Here is a 23,750-nt window from a genome sequence, read left to right on the forward strand (position 1 = left end):
TCCAAGATCACCTCAGATGGGGACTGCAGCCAAGAAATTAAAAGACGCTTGCTCCTGGGGAGGAAAGCTATGGCAAATATAGACAGCATACTAAAAAGCAGAGACATCACCCTGCCAACAAAAGTGCGTATAGTCCAGGCCATGGTTTTCCCAGTTGCAATGTATGGTTGTGAAAGTTGGACCATAAGAAAGGCTGAGCGCCAAAGAATTGAGGCCTTTGAACTATGGTGCTGGAGAAGACTCCTGCGAGTCCCTTGGACTGCAAGGCGTTCAAACCGGTCAGTCCTAGAAGAGATCAACCCCGACTGCTCTTTAGAAGGCCAGATCCTGAAGTTGAAACTCAAGTACTTTGGCCACCTAATGTGAAGGAAGGACTCACTGGAGAAGGGTCTAATGCTGGGAAAGATTGAGGGCAATAGAAGAAGGGGACGACAGAGAATGAGATGGCTGGATGGAGTCACTGAAGCAGTAGGTGTGAACTTAAATGGACTCCAGAAGATGATAGAGGACAGGAAGACCTGGAGGAACGTTGTCCATGGGGTCGCGATGGGTCGGACACGACTTCGCAATTAACAACAACTGTGATCTGATTGGCTCATTGCCAAAACAAGATGACATCTGATTGGCTCTCTAAACAAACACTCATGCTCATTGGCTACAATCGGATGAAGGAAAGCTACCTGAGATCAACCTAAGCAAGTTGTGCTACCTTTTTCTGGTTATTTGGCTATATCTTTTCATAGAATACAGATAATTGAACAAACTTTGTTGCATTACATTGTTGATTTAATTATCTTCCCACTGATATATAATTTTATGGTACTACTCCAAAAGAAAAGTGGTGTTATTAGGCACCAAACCTCAAAAATACACTTTTCCCAAAAGGTTTCCACAATTTTGGTCACTACTATAAGATAAAGACTTCGCCCTTTAAGGCTGGCACACTGTAGATAAGAAGGAAGAAAGCAGAAGTAGCTAAAATGTTCCCTTTTGGGTGTTCCCCTGAGACACCATTTGTTCCCTTTGGGGTGGTTTAGGTGTTTCCCTAACACACCATATGTTCTCGAGTGGGTTAGGATATTGGATGTTTCCTTTGCTGTCCTTTTATGACCTTGCATTCACGGTTCTGCAAGTGGCCAGAGATAGCGAGGCCATCTGCACGTATTCACAATTACCAGTAATACTGTCCCCTAAGTCCGGGTCAACAACAATTTGTTCATTTTTGAAGCACGAATGTAACCAGTCCCACTCACCCTGCATCAAGCATCTGAGGACTTTTCTACCCGTTTGTTTCCCACATTCAGGCAAACGGTTGCGTCACATAAGCCATCATCCCAAAGATGCTGTTTCAGGAGGCAACTGGACTTTCTTGTTTTTCTTGGAAGACGTTTTGCTTCTCATCCATGAAGCTTCTCCAGCTCTGAAGCGAAACAACTTCAAAGAGAAACAAGGAAGTCCAGCTGCCTCTTGAAAAAGCATCTTTTGAACAACTGTGACCTGGATGACTGAACTTCTCCTTAGTCATCACAGAAACCACACAACAGCTTAATCAAGGAAACACTAGTACAGGGGTAGTTAACCTTGGCCCTTTTATGACTCGTGGACTCCAACTCCCAGAATTCCTGAGCCAGCCACGCTGAGGGGAAAGGGAGAGGTTTCCAAGATGAGCCATGCTGGCTCAGGAATTCTGGGAGTTGAAGTCCACGAGTCATGAGGGGGCCCTAGTTCCCTCATGCTGGCTCAGGAATTCTGGGAGTTGAAGTCCACGAGTCATAAAGCGACCTCGGCCTAGGCCAGAGGTAGGCAACCTTGGCTCTTTTGTGACTCGTGGACTCCAACTCCCAGAATTCCTGAGCCAGCCACGCTGAGGGGAAAGGGAGAGGTTTCCAAGATGAGCCATGCTGGCTCAGGAATTCTGGGAGTTGAAGTCCACGAGTCATGAGGGGGCCCTAGTTCCCTCATGCTGGCTCAGGAATTCTGGGAGTTGAAGTCCACGAGTCATAAAGCGACCTCGGCCTAGGCCAGAGGTAGGCAACCTTGCCTCTTTTGTGACTCGTGGACTTCAACTCCCAGAATTCCTGAGCCAGCCACGCTGAGGGGAAAGGGAGAGTTTTCCAAGCTGAGCCATGCCGGCTCAGGAATTCTGGAAGTTGAAGTCCACGAGTCATGAGGGGGCCATAGTTCCCCCATGCTGGCTCAGGAATTCTGGGAGTTGAAGTCCACGAGTCATAAAAGAGCCAAGGTTGCCCACCCATGCATATATAAAAGCTAAGGGCAAACCCTACTCCCTTCTAGCACTGATGATGTTACCTAGTTGGGTAATCGGACTTCTTTGCTTATTGGTTTTGAAACATTTAGTTGCTTATTCAAGTAGCTTCTTCAGTCTACAGCTTGTCCTCGGCTTACAACCATTCGTCTGGTGACCGTTGGAAGTTACGACAGCACTGAAAAAGTGATTAATGACCATTTTTCACACTGACAACTGTTGCAGCATCCCATGGTCACATGATCATATGAAATGGTCTAGGGCAGGGGTCTTCAAACTTGGCCCTTTTATGACTCGTGGACTTCAACTCCCAGAATTCCTCAGCCAGGCACGCCTGGTTAAGGAATTCTGGGAGCTGAAGTCCACGAGTCATAAAAGGGCCAGGTTTGAAGACCCCTGGTATAGGGTCTCCTGCTTGAGCACGGGTTGGACTAGAAGACCTCCAAGGTCCCTTCCAGCTGATGGATTGATTGGTTGGTTGGTTGATTGATTGATCAAAATTCAGATGCTTGGCAACTGACTCTTATTTATGACGGTTGCAGTGTCTTGGGTCACTATGATCTCCTTTGGCGACCTTCTGATGAGCAAACTCAATGGGGAAGCCAAATTCATTTCACAACAATTTTATTAACTTAACAAACTGCAATGATTCACTTAACAACTGTGGCAAGATAGGTTGTAAAGGTACAACGGCACCGAAAAAAGTGACCTGTGACCATTTTCCAGACTTACGACCGTTGCAGCGTCCCCAGGGTCACGTGATCAAAATTCAGACACTTGGCCACTGACTCATATTGATGACGGTGGCCATGTCCCCTTTTGCGACCTTTTGATGAGCCATGGGGAAGCCAGATTCACTTAACAACCACATTTCTACCTTAACAACTGCAGTGGTTCATTTCACAACGGCGGCAAGAAAGGTCGTAAAACGGGGCAAAACTCACTCAACAAATGTCTCCCCTAGCAACAGAAATGTTGGGCTCAGTTGCGGCCGTAAGTCGAGGACTACCTGCAACTTGATCCAGAAGCTCTGGGTGTCTTAATAAGGTGCTAATTACACTAGCAAAGTTGTGAATTATTGTCATAAGGAGTTCTGAGAGAATTGTTCAAAGATTTTCAACGCGAAAGGAGGTGAAATTTAGTCCATATGCTTATGGAAAACACTAAGTCATTGTGTGGAAATTATAATTTTGCCTTCGGGACGCCTGTCCCTTTTAATCAGACACTCTCCTCTCTGACCCTGAATGAGTTTTTGGCACCCTTGGGAAGTGGTAACTATTTGTCTTGCAATTCCAGGGAATATATTTCCACATTGTTAGCACGATGTGCTATCCTTTGCATCCCTGTGTAAATTAAAAAAAAGTAAAAAATAGGCGTCTACAGGTAGTCCTCGACTTGCAACAGTTCATTTAGCGGCCATTCAAAGTTGCAACGGCATTGAAAAATGTGCCTCGTGACCGTTTTTCACACTTAGGACGATAGCAGCATCCCTATGGTCACGTGATCAGAATTTGGATGCTTGGCAACTGACTTGTATTTATGACAGTTGCGGTGTCTCAGAGTCACGTGATCCCCTTTTGTGACCTCCTGGCAAGCAAAGCCAATGGGGGGAAGCCGGGTTCACTTAACAACCGTGTTACTAACTTAAGCACTGCAGGGAGTCACTTAACAGCTGCGGCAAGAAAGGCCGTAAAATGGGCCAAAATTCACTTGACCAACGTCTCAGAAATTTTGGGGTCAACTGTGGTCGTAAGTCAAGGACGACCTGTATTAATTAATTGAGGTCATAAAAATTCCCCCATGCTCCACCAGGCCAGAAAAATGGAAATTAAATAAATCACTGACAGCGTCTTCAGGCCTTTCAAAACACAGATTTATCCGCATTTTTCTGATAGTTGGCAAAAAAAAAAAATTATAACATATAATGGGAAATTAAGGCGAACAGTCGATTGTAGATAGTCCTCAATTTACAACCCACAGCTGGGAGCAGGATTTCTGTGTTTATGCAAGCCGTGAACAGTTTTATGACTTACGGTACTTGCCATGTTTGTTAAACGAATCAATGCAGTTGATAAATGCTCGTTAAGCAAGTCTAGTTTCCCTCATTGACTTTGCTTGCTAGAAGCTGGCTGGCAAGATAGTAGTAGTAGTAGTAGTAGTAGTAGTAATAGTAGTAGTAATAATAATAACAACAATAATAATAATAATAATAATAATAATAATAATAATACACGATATCTGTGATACCATCAAACATCCACATCTGCCTATTCCAGGTCCTTGGGAAGGACCGATAGGTAGACAAAAATGCCAAATCCAGTCTGAACATCTGGCTCACTGTGCGATGATTAATAATAATAATAATAATAATAATAATAATAATAATAATAATAAAGTTGGAAGGGACCTTAGAGGTCTTCTAGTCCAACCTCCTGCTCAGGTAGGAAACCCTAAATCAGGCATGTCAAACTCGCGATGTCACATGACATCGTGTGACGTATCGCGACTTTTTCCCCAGTGCCGGCAATGAGGTGGGCGTGGTTTCGGCGTGACGCATCTGGCCCATGGGCCGGCAGTTTGACATGCCTGCCCTATACTATTTCAGACAAATGGTTGTCCAATATCTTCTTAAAAAGTGTTGGAGCACCCACAACTTCTGGAGGCAGGTTGTTCCACTGGTTAATTGTTCTAACTGTCAGGAAGTTTCTCTTTAGTTCTAGGTTGCTTCTCTCCTTGATCAGTTTCCATCCATTGCTTCTTGTCCTACTTTCCAATGCTTTGGAGAATAGCTTGACTCCCTCTTCTTTGGGGCAGCCCCTGAGATATTGGAGCACTGCTATCATGTCCCCCCTCGTCCTTCTCTTCATTAGGTTAGAGTCTAGACATATCCAATTCCAGCAACCATTCCTTATATGTTTTAACCTCCAGCTACATGGCAGTCATGTGACCCTGGGACACTGCAGCCATTTTAAAAACATGTTGGTTGGCAAACGGCCAGATTTTGATCATGTGACTGTGGGATGCTGCAGTGGTTGTAAGTGCAAGGACCCATCATGTCACCTTTTTCAGTTCCTTGTAACCTTGAACAGTCACTAAATGAATGACTAAGTTGACGACTACCTGTATAAAAAATATACCACATATAATCGTGGATAAGCCTATCTGCAGATAAGCTGACCCTTGAAATTTCAACCAAAATCTCATGAAAAGTGCATTACTGATCCTCAGACTCTTAAGACTCACAACTGTAACGGGCAACCTCATTGCAGCTGTAAGTTGGGGACTTACCTGTAGGTTGTTATAAAGGAGAGCTCAATAGCAGAATTTATAACTGCAGGAATTGGTGGGCTCTATTGGACGTCTTCAAGCACAAGCTGGTCCACTAGTGATTGGAAATAATATAGACATGGTCCTTGTTTAGTGACTCCTGCGACCTGGCAACGCAGTCAATAGGCAAAGCGGTCACTAAATGAAACTACAGCTGTGCTTCTGATCTGGCTTCCGCTTGGTTTTGCTTTAAAGACCTGCAAACGTCGTAAGAGTGAGGATTGCTCATAAAGGGATTGATGTAACGGAAGGGTTCCCATACAAGGCAGTCACTAAATGAGGACTACTTATTTGAATTCCTAAAGAGAATAGGGTTGAATGTGTTGGTTTAGGCCAGGGGTCTTTAAACTTGGCCCTTTTATGACTTGTGGACTTCAACTCCCAGAATTCCTCAGCCAAAGTACGTGGCTGAGGAATTCTGGGATTTGAAGTCTACAAGTCATAAAAGGGCCGAGTTTGAAGACCCCTAGTTTAGGCCCTCTCTTTCAAGTCTAAGATTATCTGAATGTGAGGAAACTGTTTGAATCTTCATTCCAGCGCAGATTTTTGTTCTCGTCTTAAATCCTGCTTCAGATCTCCTATTCAATAGTAATAAATTTGATAAGACCACCCATCCCCTCGGTTTTATGATTTCTTTCTCTTTTCTGTGCTCCCAGAATCATAGGAGCCAACATGTCTTCAATGACAAATGACAGTGATAAGAGAGAGGGGGGAAAAAACAACAACACTGCTCAAACAAGTTATGGCCTCGGTTTGCCTTACTTTGATGTGTAAAAAGAAGGGAAGCCAATTTACAATCATTTTTATGTTGATCTGGAATTTTCTTCCTTGAAATTTACCTACAGTAAAAAAAGAATCCTGAGATGATGATGATGATAATTTCTTCTTCTTCTTCCTCTTCCTCTTCTCCTTCTCCTTCTCCTTCTCCTTCTCCTTCTTCTTCTTCTTCTTCTTCTCCCTCATCTCCTTCTCCTCCTCCTCCTCCTTCTCCTTCATTTCTTTCTTCCTTCTCTATCCTTCCCCTCTCCTGCCTCCCTCCCTTCCTCTCCTCCTCCTTCTTCCTCTCAGGTGCCCAACTCCTGGCTGTGATGGGTCCGGTCATATAACAGGAAATTATGCATCACATAGGAGGTAAGTTGAAAATGTGTGTACAAAAATGAGACCAATGGCAGACAGAGAAGAGGGGAATTGGTATATTGGGGGAACTCATAAGCCCAGGCCTCTTTTGAAGGAGGTCAAAAAAAGTCAAGACGGTGGCTACAACTACCCAATCCAATGCATGATCATGGCCACCATCTTGACCAGCTCTACATCATTTGCGTCAAGGGTACCTGTGGGGGCCTGGGCAGGAGTGGGATAGATCTGAGGGTCTCTGGCAGAAGGGGGTGGGACCAGGGCAAGTGCCAAGGCATAGTCCATTGTAGGAGCCTCACTGTTCCTCTCAGGCCATGCGGGGGGGGGGAGCTTATGGAACTAAGACTAAATGCGTTTCAGCATAGATGGCCACCACAAAATTGTACATTGGCTCCCGGCCAGCCAGGGCCAAGGCAGCGGGGGACATTCCCTCACTGTTTCCAGGATGGCTTCATGGGCCACATGAAACCATTTTGCGGGCCGCAACTGGCCCCCGGGCCTTGTGTTTGATATGTCTGTTTTAGAGTCTCAACATCTTTTTTACATCGTGGTGACCAAAACTGGATGCAGTATTCCAAGTGTGGCCTTACCAAGGCCTTGTAAAGTGGTATTAATACTTCAGTTTCCATCTGTTGTTTCTTGTCTTGCCTTCTGGTGCTTTGGAAAATAAAATTGCCCCCCTCTTCTTTGTGGTAGCCCCTTAAATACTAAAATACTGCTATCATGTCCCCCAGTCTTTCTTTTCTCTAGACTGACCATTCCCAAATCCTGCAACTGTTCTTCATATGTTTTAGTTTCCAGGCCTTTAACCCTCTTAGTTGCTCTTCTTTGCACTTTTTCCAAAGTCTCAAACATCTTTTTTTGTAATGTGGTGACCAAAACTGGATGCAGTATTCCAGATGTGGCCTTACTAAGGATTAATAAGGCAGTGCTAATACTTCACATGATTTTGATTCTATGCATTTCAGACAAAGGGTTGTCTGATCTATTCTTAAAAATCTCCAGGGATGGAGCATCCACGACCTCTGAAGGCAATGTTCAATGTTTATTTATATTGTGACAATCAAAACTGGATGCAGTATTCCAAGTGTGGTCTTACCAAGGCATTATAACGTGGTACTAACACTTCACATGATCTTGATTCTACCTCTCTGTTAATGCAGCCCAGCACTGTGTTGGCTTTTTTGGCAGCTGCTGCACATTGCTGGCTCATATTTAAGATTGTCCACTAGGACTCCCAGATCCGGCTCACAGTTATTACGGTACTATTGAGGCAGATACCTGTATCCGTTCCCCATTCATCTGCCATAACCATAAACAGTATGGAGTCCTTGGTACTCTCTGACTTTGCTTACTGTCTTACTAGCATTGATGATGTTACCTAGTTGGGTAATGAAACGTCTGCAAGAAAACAGTCAATCTCAGAAAGCACCAAGGACCCTCTCAGTTCAACCCTGAACTACAAATATTCTCCTTTGTGGCATGAACAGTATAAAACAGCTGTTAGAGAGAAGCCAGTCACATTCAAGTAAAAAAAACAACCTGATGCTAAGGAACTTTCTAAGCAATAAAATCAATAATTTTCCCTTCTGCAATTTTCCAACTTCCTATCCTGAGTCTACGGAACTGGACAGGATGTGACTAAAAATATATATAACTTATATATTCCTCAAAAAAAATTCAGTTTCAATTCCGCAGCCATTTCTAGTTGCTCTTTCAATTCAATTCAGATTAGAGCTGGAAGGGACCTTGGAGGTCTTCTAGTCCAACCCCCTGCTCAGGTAGGAGATCCCAAAATCATTTTAGACAGGAGGCTGTCCAGTCTCTTCTTAAAAACTTCCAGTGTTGGAGCACCCACAACTTCTGGAGGCAAGCTGTTCCACTGGGTAATTATTCTCATCGTTAGGAAGTTTCTCCTTAATTCCAGGTTGCTTCTCTCTTTGATTAGTTTCCATCCGTTGTTTCTTGTCCTGCCTTCTGGTGCTTTGGAAAATAAGTTGACCCCCTCTTCTTTGTGGCAGCTATCATGTCACCCCCTAGTCCAGTGGTTCTCAACCTGTGGGTCGGGACCCCATTTGGGGTTGAACGACCATTTCACGGGGGTCGCCAAACAAGGCTGTCCGCCATTTTTTCCTCCTTTTCTTTGGCCACGCCCCTGGCACCCGGTGATGTATAAGTGGTTGGGGGTCACCACAACATGGGGAACTGTATTATGGGGTCACGGCATTAGAAAGGTTGAGAACCACTGCCCTAGTCCTTCTTTTCTCTAGGCTAGCCATACCCAAATCCTGCAACCGTTCTTCTGTAGTTTCCAGGCCTTTAATCGTCTTAGTTGCTCTTCTCTGCATTTTTTCCAAAGTCTCAATGTCTTTTTTTTCCTTTGCCCAAATTGCAATGTATTTGGAAAAATTAGCAAGAGAGGAATCCGACTTTCATCTCTTCAATCTGATTTTCAAAACAAAAAGCTAAACTTCCCAGAATCAGATCACTTCCCTTCTCTGCAGCAGCCTAAAGATGAAAGGGTCAGATTTTAGCTGATGCAAAATTCCTGTTAATAACCCCAGCGTATTTATGACTCCTATTATCTTTTTCAAACATTAATGAGGACCTCCGCTGTCTCCCATTTGAACAGCTCCATTAACATCTGCCATCTGCTAGCTAATACCTTCCTAGCCAGACACTATTAATTGCAAAAGCTGCACCCCTCAGTGCAAATGACTGTCATTTCTTTCATTTTCTTTTTTTAATTTTCACCACCGCTTGCCTCCCCTCCGAGGCGTGGAAACGGAAATTATCAGATCAAAGCACGTGTGGGAATATCAAAGGGGGGGGGGGGGGAAATGGTTCCTTTCAGTGTTAGGATGAAAATGAGATGTTCATTTTCAGGAGCAAAGGGGTGTTCCCCCCCCCCATCAATTGATACTTTCCTGGGAGTAAGGTGTGTGTGTGTAAGGAAGATTCCCCGACTTGGGGGCCAGCCGGTCAATTATTTAGATGGTAGAACTTTCACTTTCTTTACTCACGTCCATCTTAGCCAGAGTTAGTTAGCTATTTACTGGTAGTCCTCAGTCCATCCAGTTTTGGTCACCACGATGTAAAAAAGATGTTGAGACTCTAGAAAGAGTACAGAGAAGAGCAACAAAGATGATTAGGGGACTGGAGGCCAAAACATATAAGGAATGGTTGCTGGAATTGGGTATGTCTAGTTTAACGAAGAGAAGGACGAGCGGGGACGTGATAGCAGCCTTCCAATATCTCAGGGGCTGCCCCAAAGAAGAGGGAATCAAGCTATTTTCCAAAGTGCCTGAAGGCAGGACAAGAAGCAATGGGTGGAAACTAATCAAGGAAAGAAGCAACCTAGAACTAAGGAGAAACTTCCTGACAGTGAGAACAATTAACCAGTAGAACAACCTTCCTCCAGAAGCTCTAAATCAGTGGTTCTCAACCTGTGGGTCGGGACCCCATTTGGGGTCGAACGACCATTTCACGGGGGTCGCCAAACAATGCAGTCAGCCATTTTCCCCCCTTTTCCTTAGCTGTGCTACTCCCTTTTATTCTGTTGGCTTTTGAAAGCCAATAGAATAGACTCTCTTGAATAGAGTCTAATTCTATTGGCTTTCAAAAGCCAATAGGAATTGTCCAGGCTGTCTCTGCCCTGCTGAGCCCGCCAAAAGTCCCATTCTACAAACGGTGCTGCACCAGTTGAATAGTCCTCGACTTACAACCGGTTGAGTAGTCCTCGACTTACGACCGGTTGGGGGTCACGGCATTAAAAAGGTTGAGAACCACTGCTCTAAATGCTCCAACACTGGAAGTCTTTAAGAAGAGACTGGACAACCATTTGTCTGAAATGGTATATAGAGTTTCCTGTTTGAGCAGGGGGTTGGACTAGATGACCTCTAAGCTCCCTTCCAACATTATTATTATAATTATTATTATTACTATTATTATTACTATTATTACTACTACTACTATTATTATTATTACAACTGAGCCCAGAATTTACGTTGCTGAGAAAATTGTTAAGTGAATTTTGCCCCATTTTGCCAACAGTTAAGTGAATCCCTGCAATTGTTAAGTTAGTAACATGGTTGTTAAGTGGATCTGGTTTCCCCCATTGACTCTGCTTATCAGAAGGTCACAAGAGGTGATCACATGACCCTGACACGCTGCAACTGTCATAAGTATGAGTCAGTTGCCAAAAGTCTGAATTTTGGTCATGCAACCAGGGGACTGCCGCAATGGTTGTAAGTGTGAAAAATGGACAAGTCACTCTTTTCAGTGCCATTGTAACTTTGAACGCTCACTAAATGAACTGTTGTAAGTCAGAGACTACCTGTATTTACTTATATCCTGCCTTTATTATTTTTTGTCAAGGCAGCAGGCAAAACTAATACCCCTTACTCTTCCTGATTTCCCTACAATAATCCTGTGAGGTGGGTTGGGCTGAACTAGAACTCACCATCTCCTGGTGATTGGCCCAAAGTCACCCAGCCAGCTTTCAAATCTAAAGAGACTAGAACTCACCATCTCTAGTAATTGGCCCAAAGTCTCCCAGCCGCTTTCACACCTAAGGAGGGACTAGAACTCACCGTCTCCTGGTGATTGGTCCAAACTCTCCCAGCTGTTTTCACACCTAAGGAGACTAGAACTCACCATCTCCTGGTGATTGGCCCAAAGTCTCCCAGCTGCTTTCAGCTCTAAGGTGGAATTGGAACTCACTATCTCCTGGTAATTGACCAAAGTCACCAAGCCAGAGCGGTCATAAGTGCGAGGCCCAAGGTTTTTTTTAGAGCTGTTGTAACTTCGAACAGTCGCTAAACGAATAATTGTACGTCGAAGATTACCCATAAGGCGACCAGCATCAAGATGGGAAGGAATTTGCCCAACTCATTGTGATGTCCATTTTTTTTCTCTTCTGTTTTTTTTTTAAAAAAAACCTATAGTTTATCAGGTTGCCCTCGTGCCAAGAAAAGTGGAATGAAAATCCCACCCACAAAGGATGACAAGGAGGATCCTGAACTGATGAAGTAAGTGAGGGGAAAATGTCTGAACCATTCAGAAAAGTTATTTTGTTCAGCAGGTGCTACCTCAACCACCAATCTGGAGAAAAAGCTACATTCGTTTGCAGTGGCAGGATTCAAATACCTGAAAAACTTGTTCTCTGCTTGGATGCCACTTCCGGAAGTCCATTCTGAGCCGTGCACTTCCAGTGGGCTGTTCTGGGCCTGGAAGGCCTCCCCGGCTCAGAAGGGACTTCCGGAAGTGGCATCCACGCACTTCCGGTGGGCTGTTCTGGGCCTGGGAGACATCCCAGGCTCCAAACAGACTTCCGGAAGTGGCATCCATGCACTTCCGGTGGGCCATTCTGAGTCTGGGAGGCTTTTTGGCTTGGCAGATCCCCCCCCCCATCTGACCCACATGCCAGTATACCGGTTCCTTACCACTGCCTGGCTTGTTTCACGGAGATGGCAAATGGCCACGGCCAGCAGCAAACAGCCGCGGTTGGCCAAAACCGGCCGTGGAAATTGCCAGGCAGCGATAAGGAACTGGTATATAATTGGCTAGTGGGGCACGTGGGTCAGATCCCCCTTCCCCCACCAGCTTTGCCTCGTCGCAGAGGCACTGGCAGCTTTCCCCCTTACCTCGTGTCTATGGTGGAAACCAGACAAAATTGGTGGCTGGCCATCTGCGCAGGCTCTTAAGTAGGACTTACTTTCAGGGGGAGGGCTTATATTAGGGCCACCCCCCCGACAATCAGCTGGGGCTTAATTTGGGGGGAGGGCTTACTTTTAGGGAAATACAGTATACTAGGATTAGTGGATGAGGGAATGAAATAATATTGAATTAAGAGATCAATCTTGGTCAGTCACCGGGACCAGAGAATTTGTCTTCCTCTCCAAGGTAGAGAGAAGGTCCCTGAGGATGGGATCCAGCACGAGTCCAAGAGCCCGGAAGACAAAAACCCCAATCCCAGTGACCGACCCAAATTGGATCCTGCAAGATTATTCTGGGACACATAGATTCACCTTCATTCGTGAAGTGAGAGAGTCTGTCTCTCGCCTTTATTTTCGCTTGAAAATAAAGTATTATCAGAGATACAGTCCTCCAGAAAACTGAGGTTGTTAGGGGCCAAGTGACTCAAAATGTCATGGATAATAAAATGCACACTACGCAAATGTCACGCAAGTTAATATGCATGCTTATACGAAAATACCTCTCCTGTTTTTGGACCTTTAAACCTGAGAGTCATGCCATTAACCCATTTCAGGGGGGTGAACGCAATAAAACTTGAGCCCCACACCAACCGTCCCGCGGCTACCTAACACTCTTAAGCCAGAACAAAAGCAAGTGAACACTTAGCAAGCTTAACGTATTGCACAAATATCACTGTGAGAACTTCTACTGACCTGATTCAGCATGTTTTGTGAATCCAATCCAATTTGGTTATAAAAAGGCGAGCGTATCTAATAAAAGGTTCAATTTTCAGCCTGGGCCACATTCACACATAGACACTTTTTCCCAATGCAAAGCTTGCATTGCATCAGACTAACATATGGATTTCATGTGAGCATTTTTGCTTCTTGAAAAAAAACAGGGTCTGTTGCATATTTCTGAAAACCGCCTTTCTCCTTCCTGGTTGCCTCTGCGGATAATATAATACAGGTAGTTCTCAACTTACGACCACAACTGAGCCCAATATTTCCGTTGCTAAGCAAGGTGGTTGTTAAGTGAGGTTTTCCCCCATTTTGCCATCTTTCCCCCCCCCCATAGCTGTTAAGTGAATCAGTGCAGTTCTTAAATGAATCATGTCAGCAAGTCTGGCAACCCCCGTTAACTTTGTTTCTCGGAAATCGGCTGGGAAGTTCACAAACGGTGATCACATGACCTGGGGACATTGCAACTTGCCAGCTGTGCAGCGTCCGAATTTTCATTATATGACCACAGGGATGCTCCACCGGTCGTAAGTGTGAAAAATGGCCATAAGTCCCTTTTTTCAGTGCTGTTGTAACTTCAAAAGGTCACTAAACAGATGGTTGAACTGCGGGGTCCTTGGCGCTCTCTGAGCTTGGTTGTTTCCTTGCAGATGTTTCATCACCCAACTAGGTAACATCATCAGTGCGAGTAAGGAGTTGGGTTTGCTGTCAGTTTATACTCTGGTGTCTTGCCTTCCTGGGTGGGAGGGGGGGCGGTCTTAGGGATTCTTCGGTTGGGCTGTTTACCAATGGCTCTTGGGCACTTTCTTGACTGGGGTATTGCTTGCTTGATGGTTGGTCTGAAGGTGACCTTGGAGCTAATCTAAACCTTGGTCACCTTCAGAGCAACAATCAAGTAAGCAATACCCCAGTCAAGAAACTGCCCAAGAGCCATTGGTAAACAGTCCAACTGAAGAATCCCTAAGATCGCTCCCACCCACTCACCCAGGCAGGCAAGACACTAGATAATATAAATAATATAATATAAATCCGCAGCAAACCACACTCCTTACCTAGTTAGGGTAATAAAATGTCTGCAGGGAAACAAGCAAGCTCAGAGAGCACCAAGGACCCCACAGTCATCGTTGTCATCCTCCTCCTCCTCCCCCCCATGTCCCCCACTCCCTTCTAACACTGATGATGTTATCTAGTTGGGTAATGAAATGTCTGCAAGAAAACAACCAAGCTCAGAAAGCACTAAGGACCCCACAGTCGTCCTCCTCCTCCTTCTCCTCCTCCTCCTCCTCCCCCTCTCCCTCCTCCCCCTCCTCCCCACTCCCTTCTAACACTGATGATGTTCCCTAGTTTGGTAATGAAACATCTGCAGGAAAGCAACCAAGCTCAGAGAGCACCAAGGATTCCACAGTCCTCCTCTTCCTCTTCCTCCCCCCCATGTCCCCCACTCCCTTCTAACACTGATGATGTTATCTAGTTAGGTAATGAAATGTCTGCAAGAAAACAACCAAGCTCAGAAAGCACTAAGGACCCCACAGTCGTCGTCGTCGTCCTCCTCCTCCTCCTCCTCCTCCTCCTCCCCACTCCCTGCTAACACTGATGATGTTCCCTAGTTTGGTAATGAAACGTCTGCAGGAAAGCAACCAAGCTCAGAGAGCACCAAGGATCCCACAGTCCTCCTCTTCCTCTTCCTCTCCCCCATGCCCCCCCCACTCCCTTCTAACACTGATAATGTTACCTAGTTAGGATAATGAAAAGTCTGCAAGAAAACAAGCAAGCTCAGAGAGCACTGAGGACCCCTCATTTCAACCCTGAGCTACAAATATTCTCCTTCATTGGTAGATGGTTGCAGGTCAAGGACTACCTGTATGTCAGGGCAGGTGAGATCACAGCATGTCCCCCCCCCCCCCGCCATCTCCCTGTTTCTCTTCTCTTCCTGTCTGTCCCCCCCCCCCCCCCACAGCAGGATACAATTTGAAAGAGAAAAAAAAAATACATTCCCCAGAGGTCTGAATTCCTGCAGGGAGAGGGTTTTTAAAATCCAGCCACAGTCTAGGAATTGCCCATGCTGCCATGGTTCAACCACAAGGGTCAATTAATTACCTCCGAGCCATCATCAGAATTGTCACACCTGGCATTTACATAACATTTGAAGTGGGTTCATCGTCCCTCATTATTTCAAGCCCTGCTACAGCACCGCACAGAATCCTACAGCTGTTGCAAGATTCTTTCTTAAACTATAAATACCAGCCCCGGGCTCTCAGTTTCTCTCTGTTTTCCCACGTTAACAAACTCTTCGGCTCAAATTTATTGCACGTTAGAGGTTGTTGCTAACACAAAGTGCTGTTGTCTCCAATAGCATCTGAGCTGGATCACAAGGAAAGGGGGGGTTTAACGGACCCCCCCTTTTTTTTTTTAGGATCACAATCCTAATTGCACATCTCTATTTGAAGAACCATTTGACATCAACTATATTACTTTTTCTGAATTACAGGGTGCCCTTGACTTACCATCATTTGTTTGGTGATCGTTCAAAGATACAACGGCACCATTTTAATGCCCATTGTTCACACTGACAACCGTGGCAGCATCCCCACGGTCACGTGATCAAAATTTGGACGCTTGGCAACCGACTCATACTTATGACAGTTGCAGCCTGTCGGGGTCATGTGATCTCCTTTTGCGACCTTCTGATGCAGTGGTTCTCAACCTGTGGGTCAGGACCCCATTTGGGGTCGAACGACCATTTCACGGGGGTCGCCAAACAACACAATCCGCCATTTTTCCCCCCTTTTCCTTAGCTGTGCTACTCCCTTTTATTCTATTGGCTTTTGAAAGCCAATAGAATAGACTCTCTTGAATAGAGTCTAATTCTATTGGCTTTCAAAAGCCAATAGGAATTGTCCAGGCTGTCTCTGCCCTGTTGAGCCCGCCAAAAGTCCCATTCTGCAAACGGTGCTGCAAGTTGTCTGCAGTGAAGGCGAGCTGTCTGGAAGTTTCCACCCCTCCCTGCTGAGCAACTACTAAAAATGTAAGGCCAGGAGTGGGAGGTGGGAGGCCGGCGGGCGCAGGGAGGGTTGCTGGCGTGCGTGGGGCCTGGCGGGTGTCTTACTTCCCTTGGGCTGGCCAGCTGGTGGCCCAGCCTGTGGTCGGCCTGCTCCGTCTCTACCGCTTGCCAGCTACGCCTCGGCCGGCGCAGGGGGCGGCACCACGCATGCGCGGCACTCCCAGGCAGGGAAAGTCCTCGACTTATGACCAGTTGGGTAGTCCTCAACTTACGACTGGTTGGGTAGTCCTCGACTTACGACTGGTTGGGGGTCGCGGCATTAAAAAGGTTGAGAACCACTGTTCTGATGAGAAACTCAGTGGGGAAGCCAGATTCACTTAACAACAGTGTTTCTAACTTAATGGCTGAAGTGATCCCTTTAACAACTGTGGCAAGAAACATCGTCAAATAGAGCAAAACCCCCTTAAGAATTTTCTTGCTTAGCCACAAAAATCCTGGGATCGGTGGCAGTCCTAAGTTGAGGATAACCAGCATTTAGTTGACCATCCTTTGCTATCTATTCCACTAAACAGCCCGAAAACAGACAACCTCATACAGACACCCTCCGTAGATCTCAAGCCAGCTGTTGGTGCCAATAAGATGCTGGTTTGTTTTTTTATAATATGAAGGCAACGAAAGTTAAATTAGCAATGTAAAATATTGGTGCTGTTGAATTGTCGCTTTCACCTTTCCATCTCTCTTTCCCTCTTTCTCTCGAGATTTCCGTCGATTCCTTACGATCACATCAACAGCGAGGCTGTTATGAATGTAGTCAGCATCCCGCTCGCAGGGATAGTATAGGAGAATTGCACCACATTTGCACGGGATTTAAAACAGGGCCAGGGTTTCCAAATTATCTCAGAGGGGGAATGAAATAGCCACCATGGGCTTCTCAGTCGTCAACTCCTCTGCTTTCTTTTTTTTCTAATGGAACAACATTAAAATGCTGATGGCGATAACAATGAAACATAGAATAATGAAACTCAAGCCAAACCACAGTATATATGTTGACAATTGCCTTTGAGATTCCTAATGGTTTCGCTGCGTAAAGGGGTAGCTCAGCTTCTATCCCACCAGGTTTATTCTATTGGTTAAATTTGTTTATTCTCACCCGTCTTGCCGTGGGGCTAGTCTAGGAGGCTTATGACAATAAAAAGGGAGAAATGAAAATAACGGCAAACATTAACAGTAGCAAAATAGTGGAACAATGGTATAAAGCAGTGGTTCTCAACCTGTGGGTCGGGACCCCATTTGGGGTCGAATGACCATTTCACGGGGGTCGCCAAACAACGCAGTCCGCCATTTTTTCCCCCTTTTCCTTAGCTGTGCTACTCCCTTTTATTCTATTGGCTTCTGAAAGCCAATAGAATAGACTCTCTTGAATAGAGTCTAATTCTATTGGCTTTCAAAAGCCAGTAGGAATTGTCCAGGCTGTCTCTGCCCTGCTGAGCCCGCCAAAAGTCCCATTCTGCAAACGGTGCTTACCGGCTGAGTAGTCCTCGACTTAAGACCGGTTGAGTAGTCCTCGACTTACGACCGGTTGGGGGTCACGGCATTAAAAAGGTTGAGAACCACTGGTATAAACAGTGACAAAGAAAACAATGAGAGTAGAGCGATATGACAATGAAAGATGGGCGGGTATGGAAACTGGGAGTGAGGAGGAAGATGGGGTTTGCTGTCAGCCTAGTTGCCACCTCCAGGGTGGTAGTGACCCCCCCCCCAAAAAAAGATTCCCTTTTCTGGGGTCCTTGGTGCTCTCTGAGCTTGATGGTTTTCTTGCAGACGTTTCATTACCAAACTAGGTCGCATCAGTGCTAGAAAGGAGTGGGGTTTGAGGGAGGGAGGGGGGGAGGAGGAGGACAACAATGACTGTGCAGATGTTTCATTACCAAACTAAGTAACACCATCAGTGCTAGAAGGGAGTAGGGCAGTGATGGCGAACCTTTTAGAGACCGAGTGCCCAAACCCACTTATTTATTACAAAGTGCCAGGGCCACATCAGCATTGTGGTGCCTTCATGGGGGGGGGGGCAGGGAGGCAACTCTGAGCACCGCCTCTGGCACGCAAAAACCGGGGATGCAAAAATTGGCCACCGTGCTGCAAGGTGCAAAAACGGCCGTGCCGTGGGGTGCAGATACAAGGCGCTGCACCACGCAAGAATGGGGCAGGGCTAGTGAGTATCGTGCAGGCACTAGCCCCGCCCCATTTGCAGCACGTGTGTGCTCGCGGCCCTGTGCACGCATGCATGCATGTAAAATGCTTCCCCCTCCCTTTTCTTCCAGTCCACCAATCAACAATGATTGGTGGCCTCTGCTTTACCACCTCTACTCCAGCTTGCTAGTCAGCCGCTTCACCTCCTTTGTGCTGGGCGGGGCTACTGCTCTGGGCAGCAGTGGTGGTCTGATGCACCTCCTGCTGGTGAGGGTGGTGTGTGTGCCAACAGAGAAGGCTCTGAGTGCCGCCTCTGGCACGCGTGCCATAGGTTCGCCATCACTGAAGTAGGGGGTGCAGAGTAGAGGAGGTGGAGACTGTGGGGTCCTTGGTACTCTCTGAGTTTGATTGTTTTCTTGCAGACGTTTCATTACCCATCTAGGTAATATCATCAGTGCACCGATGATGTTACTGTCATGGTTCCGACAGATGAAACTCTTCAAAAGAACTTTGAGGCATTGTTTACCTTAAAGGATCTTTATTTTGAGTAGCATAACATCGGCACTGCATAATCGAAGCCAAAAACTGGATTCCCCTCCCCTGAGCACATAGTATCAAAGCACAATTCCCTCCTCCAATTAACCGTCATAAATCACATTCCCCAATTAGCTTGAAATGCAGGCTTCCTATCCAGTTCTCCAGCTCTGCCAATTCCTTATCAGCTCTGGTTACAATAACCTTGTTTCTCACGCTAGGTCTAGAGATGTTATGTCTAGCTGGACTCTCGTTCACATCCCCCCTCCCAGCATCATCTAACTCTAAAAGCAAAAGATAAAAGATGGCTACATTTCCATCTGTTGTCAATGCAAAAACATCCGATATTAGCAACATTGACAGTTACCTAATTTGGTAATAAAACATCTATAAAAAAACCACCAAACTCAGAGACCACTAAGGACCCCACTTCCTCCTCCTCCTCCTCCTCCTCCTGCTGCTGAGCTGATCACAATTCAACACCTGAGCTCCAAATATTCTCTTTTATAGATTCCCTTTTTTTTTTAACAGTACCACCCTGTAACAAACACTGATGTATGCTTTTAAATGACAGTGTATTACAGTGATATTAACAACTGGTCCTTGGGAACGATTCCACAGGTGGATACAGGTAGTCCTCAACTTACGACTGCAGGGATTCACTTCACAGCTGTGGCAAGACAGGTCGCAAAATGGAGGAAAATTTCACTTGACCAACGTTTCGCTTAGCAACAAAAACGTTGGGCTCAAGCAGGGTTGTAAACAGTGGTGGGATTCAAATATGTCAGGGGCCTTCAAACTTGGCCCTTTTATGACTTGTGGACTTCAACTCCCAGAATTCCTCAGCCAGCAAGTCCTGAAGGGGCCTTAGTTCCCCCATGCTGGCTGAGGAATTCTGGGAGTTGAAGTCCACAAGTCCTGAAGGGGCCTTAGTTCCCCCATGCTGGCTGAGGAATTCTGGGAGTTGAAGTCCACAAGTCATGAAGGGGCTTTAGTTCCCCCACGCTGGCTGAGGAATTCTGGGAGTTGAAGTCCAGAAAGTCACAAAAGGGCCAAGTTTGAAGACCGCTGAAATATGTGAACAAACATTTCTCTGTGTGGATGCCACTTCTGGAAGTCCATTCTGGGCCTGGGCCACAAAAAAATTAGCTACCGGTTCTGCCGAAGCGGTGCAAACGGGCTGAATCCCACCACCAGTCGTAAGTCGGGGACTCAGGCCTCTGAGCGAATCAGATTCCATAGGATGGGAAGGGGCGGGGGCGGGTTCCTTTTCTAAGTTGCCATTCCTTAAGACCTCTTTGTACTTTGTACAGGTGCCCTGTTCCTGGGTGTGTTGGACTCGGACACATCAGTGGCAAATACGCCTCCCATCGCAGTGCCTCAGGCTGTCCCCTTGCGGCCCGGAGGCAGAAGGAAGGTTCCCTCAACGGCTCCTCCTTTTCATGGAAGTCGCTCAAGAATGAGGGTCCCACTTGCCCAACTCCTGGCTGCGATGGTTCAGGCCACGCCAATGGAAGCTTCCTCACTCACAGAAGGTAAATTTCAAGCATCCAGCATGACACAATAACAAGAACAATAGAGTTGGGAGGGACCTTGGAGGTCATCTAGTCCAACCCCCTGCTCAGGCAGGAAACCGTATACCATTTCAGACAGATGGTTGTCCAATCTCTTTTTGAAAACTTCCAGTGTTGGAGCATCCATAATTTCTGAGGTGAAAGTCGTTCCCCTGATTAATTGTTTACGCAAGAAATTTCTCCTCAGTCCCAGGTTGCTTCTCTCCTTGATTAGTTTCCATCCGTTGCTTCTTGTCCTGCCTTCAGGCGCTTTGGAGAATAGCTTGACTCCCTCTTCTTTGGGGCAGCCCCTGAGATATTGGAACACTGCTATCATGTTCCCCCTTGTCCTTCTCTTCGTTAAAATAGACATACCCAATTCCAGCAGCCGTTCCTTATATGTTTTAGCCTCCAGTCCCCTAATCATCTTTGTTGCTCTTCTCTGTACTCTTTCTAGAGTCTCAACATCTTTTTTACATCGTGGTGACCAAAACTGGATGCAGCATTCCGAGTGTGGCCTTACCAAGGCATTGAAGAGTGGTATTAGCATTTCACGTGATCTTGATCCTCAAATATTGTTTTTGATTTCCAGTAGCTTTCATGTCCAGGTCACGATATCCTTATTACCGTGAGCTGTCTTCGTCACCAGCCTCCACAAGCACTCTAAATAACTTTTTTTTTGTAATATATTCAGCCTTTTAGCCTCATAAGTGCTCTCCAGGCCCCTATAAAGATTAAATCGCTATAAAATTAAATATCCCTGTTTTATGCCCATTTTTACAACAGGTGCTCCTCAGCTTACAACCACAGCTGAGACCTTACCTTAATTTCCGTGGCTAAGCGAGACAGTTCTGGAGTGAGTTTTGCCCCCATTTTACGACCTTTCTTGCCACTGTTGTTAACTGAATCATTGCGGTTCTTAAGTTAGTAACACGGTTGTTAAGTGAATCTGGTTTCCCCATTGACTTGGCTTGTCCAAAGGTCATAAAAGGGGATCCTGTGACTCCCAGGGACACTGCAGCCATCATAACTACCAGCCAGTTGCCAAACCAAGTCCGAATTTTGATCACGTGACCATGGGGATGCTGCAATAGTCATAAGTGTTGCTCTCTTTTCAGAGAAGAGCAACAAAGATAATCAGGGGAGGCTAAAACATATAAGGAACGGTTGCTGGAATTGGGTATGTCTAGTTTAACGAAGAGAAGGACGAGGGGGACATGATAGCAGTATTCCAGTATTTCAGGGGCTGCCACAAAGAAGAGGGAGTGAAGCTATTCTCCAAAGCCCCTGAAGGCAGGACAAGAAGCAACGGATGGAAACTAACCAAGGAGAGAAGCAACCTAGAACTAAGAAGAAACTTCCTGACAGTTAGAACAATTAACCAGTGGAACAACCTGCCTCCAGAAGCTGTGAATGCTCCAACACTGGAAGTTTTTAAGAAGAGACTGGACAGCCATTTGTCTGAAATGGTATAGGGTTTCCTGCCTGAACAGGGGGTTGGACTAGATGACCTACAAGGTCCCTTCCAAGTCTGTTATTCTATTCTGTTCTGTTCTATTCCCATTCCATTCTTATTCCCATTCCCATTCTATTCTATTCTATTCTATTCTATTCTATTCTATTCTATTCTATTCTATTCTAACTTTGAATGTACAAATAACTGTTGTACGCCAAGGATATCTGTATGGCGAATGCTAGTTAGAATTCTTCTTAATAATGGCATCTTGTGGAATGCTCAAATCTCAGTCCTGAGCAGTACAGTACAATTTCCTTTAGTGACCAACCTTTCCTTTAGTGACCATTTGAAGTTACATTGGCACTGAAAAAAAGTGATTTACATCAGGTCCTCGTCCTAATGTCTGTCGCAGCATCCTCATAGTCATGTGATCAGATTTCAGAGGCTCGGCCACTGACGTGTTCTTACGACAGTTGTAGCATCCCACATGATTGCATTTGTGATCTTCCCAGTCAGCTTCTGACAAGCAACATCAATGGAAAAATCCATATTTTGCTTATTGACCCTAAGATTCACTTAACAAGTAGAATGATTTGCTTAACAACAGTAGCAAAAAGGTTGTTAAGTTGGAGCAGGATTTGCTTAGCGATGGAAATGTTGGTCCCAGCTATGACTGTAAGTCGAGGACTATCTTAACAATGTAATATAGCAAGTTCCAGAAATCCAAATTTAGGAGACATCAAGCATTCACTTCCATTAAAAACTTCATTTTAGGGCCAAGTCGTATGATTGTATCTTTTTATGGGCAATCTGCAACTGAGTTCCTCTAATATATAAATTCTTACCCAAATGCAAGGCTGTTCATGTCATAATGAATTTCTAATGGATGTATAAAAAAATACTGCTTATAAACCCGAGGGGAAAGATGCCACTGAGAAACAAATTTACCACAAACATAAAATAGATGTTTTCTTGTTCTAATTTTCCTCCCCCTGACAAAGGAGAAAAATAATAAAAAAGCAGAAATTAGAAAAATCAATCCTTCTCTCAAAGAAGGCAAAAATATTTTGTTTGAAAATGAATGTAACATCAGTCAAGCACATTTTCTTCAAGTGCAGAGAAAAGCAACAAAGATGATCAGGGGAGTGGGGGCTAAAACATATAAGGAACGGCTGCTAGAATTGGGTATGTCTAGTTTAACGAAGAGAAGGACAAGGGGGGACATGATAGCAGTGTTCCAATATCTCAGGGGCTGCCATAAAGAAGAGGGAATTAAGCTATTCTCCAAAGCACCTGAAGGCAGGACAAGAAGCAACGGATGGAAACTAACCAAGGAGAGAAGCAACCTAGAACTAAGGAGAAATTTCCTGACAGTTAGAACAATTAACCAGTGGAACAACCTGCCTCCAGAAGCGGTGAATGCTCCAACACTGGAAGTTTTTAAGAAGAGACTGGACAACAATTTATCTGAAATGGTATAGGCTCTCCTGCTTGAGCAGGAGGTTGGACTAGATGACCTCTAAGGTTCCTTCCAACGCTGTTATTCTGTTAAGTTTCCAAACTCTTCAGTGATCTTCTATTTTTAAAATCAGAACTGAAACATTTGCTAGAGTGAATCCTTTCCAAGGAAACAATTCTCAGAACAGCATCTGCTCAGCGCTAACCCTATCCTAATTATTTTTGAGGGTTCTGTTATACAAGTTGTGTGGATCAACAGTCATCTTTGGCTCTCAGTGGGATAGCACGTCCACAGACAGAGCTGGTGTTCAATTTGGGGGGGTTCATCCTGGACTTCTTTATTTTATTTTTTATTATTTTATTTTATTTATTTTATTTCATTTATTTGTATCCT

The 23,750-nt window shown here is 45.3% G+C and overlaps 1 protein-coding gene across 6 annotated transcripts in view; it reads left to right on the forward strand.

Moving 5' to 3' along the window:
• MYT1 (myelin transcription factor 1) overlaps positions 1-23,750 on the forward strand; it is a 145,783-nt gene that overhangs the window by 105,678 nt on the left and 16,355 nt on the right. For all 6 annotated transcript variants that reach the window (XM_039348584.1, XM_039348665.1, XM_039348746.1 and 3 more), the window contains 3 exons: positions 6,662-6,724; positions 11,674-11,757; positions 20,203-20,424. In XM_039348584.1, the coding sequence (XP_039204518.1) occupies positions 6,662-6,724; positions 11,674-11,757; positions 20,203-20,424 (369 nt within the window). The remainder of the gene's footprint in view (positions 1-6,661; positions 6,725-11,673; positions 11,758-20,202; positions 20,425-23,750) is intronic.

Source organism: Crotalus tigris, unplaced genomic scaffold (assembly GCF_016545835.1).
Source record: "Crotalus tigris isolate CLP2741 ecotype Arizona unplaced genomic scaffold, ASM1654583v1 scf7180000017536.10889498, whole genome shotgun sequence".
NCBI lineage: Eukaryota > Metazoa > Chordata > Lepidosauria > Squamata > Viperidae > Crotalus > Crotalus tigris.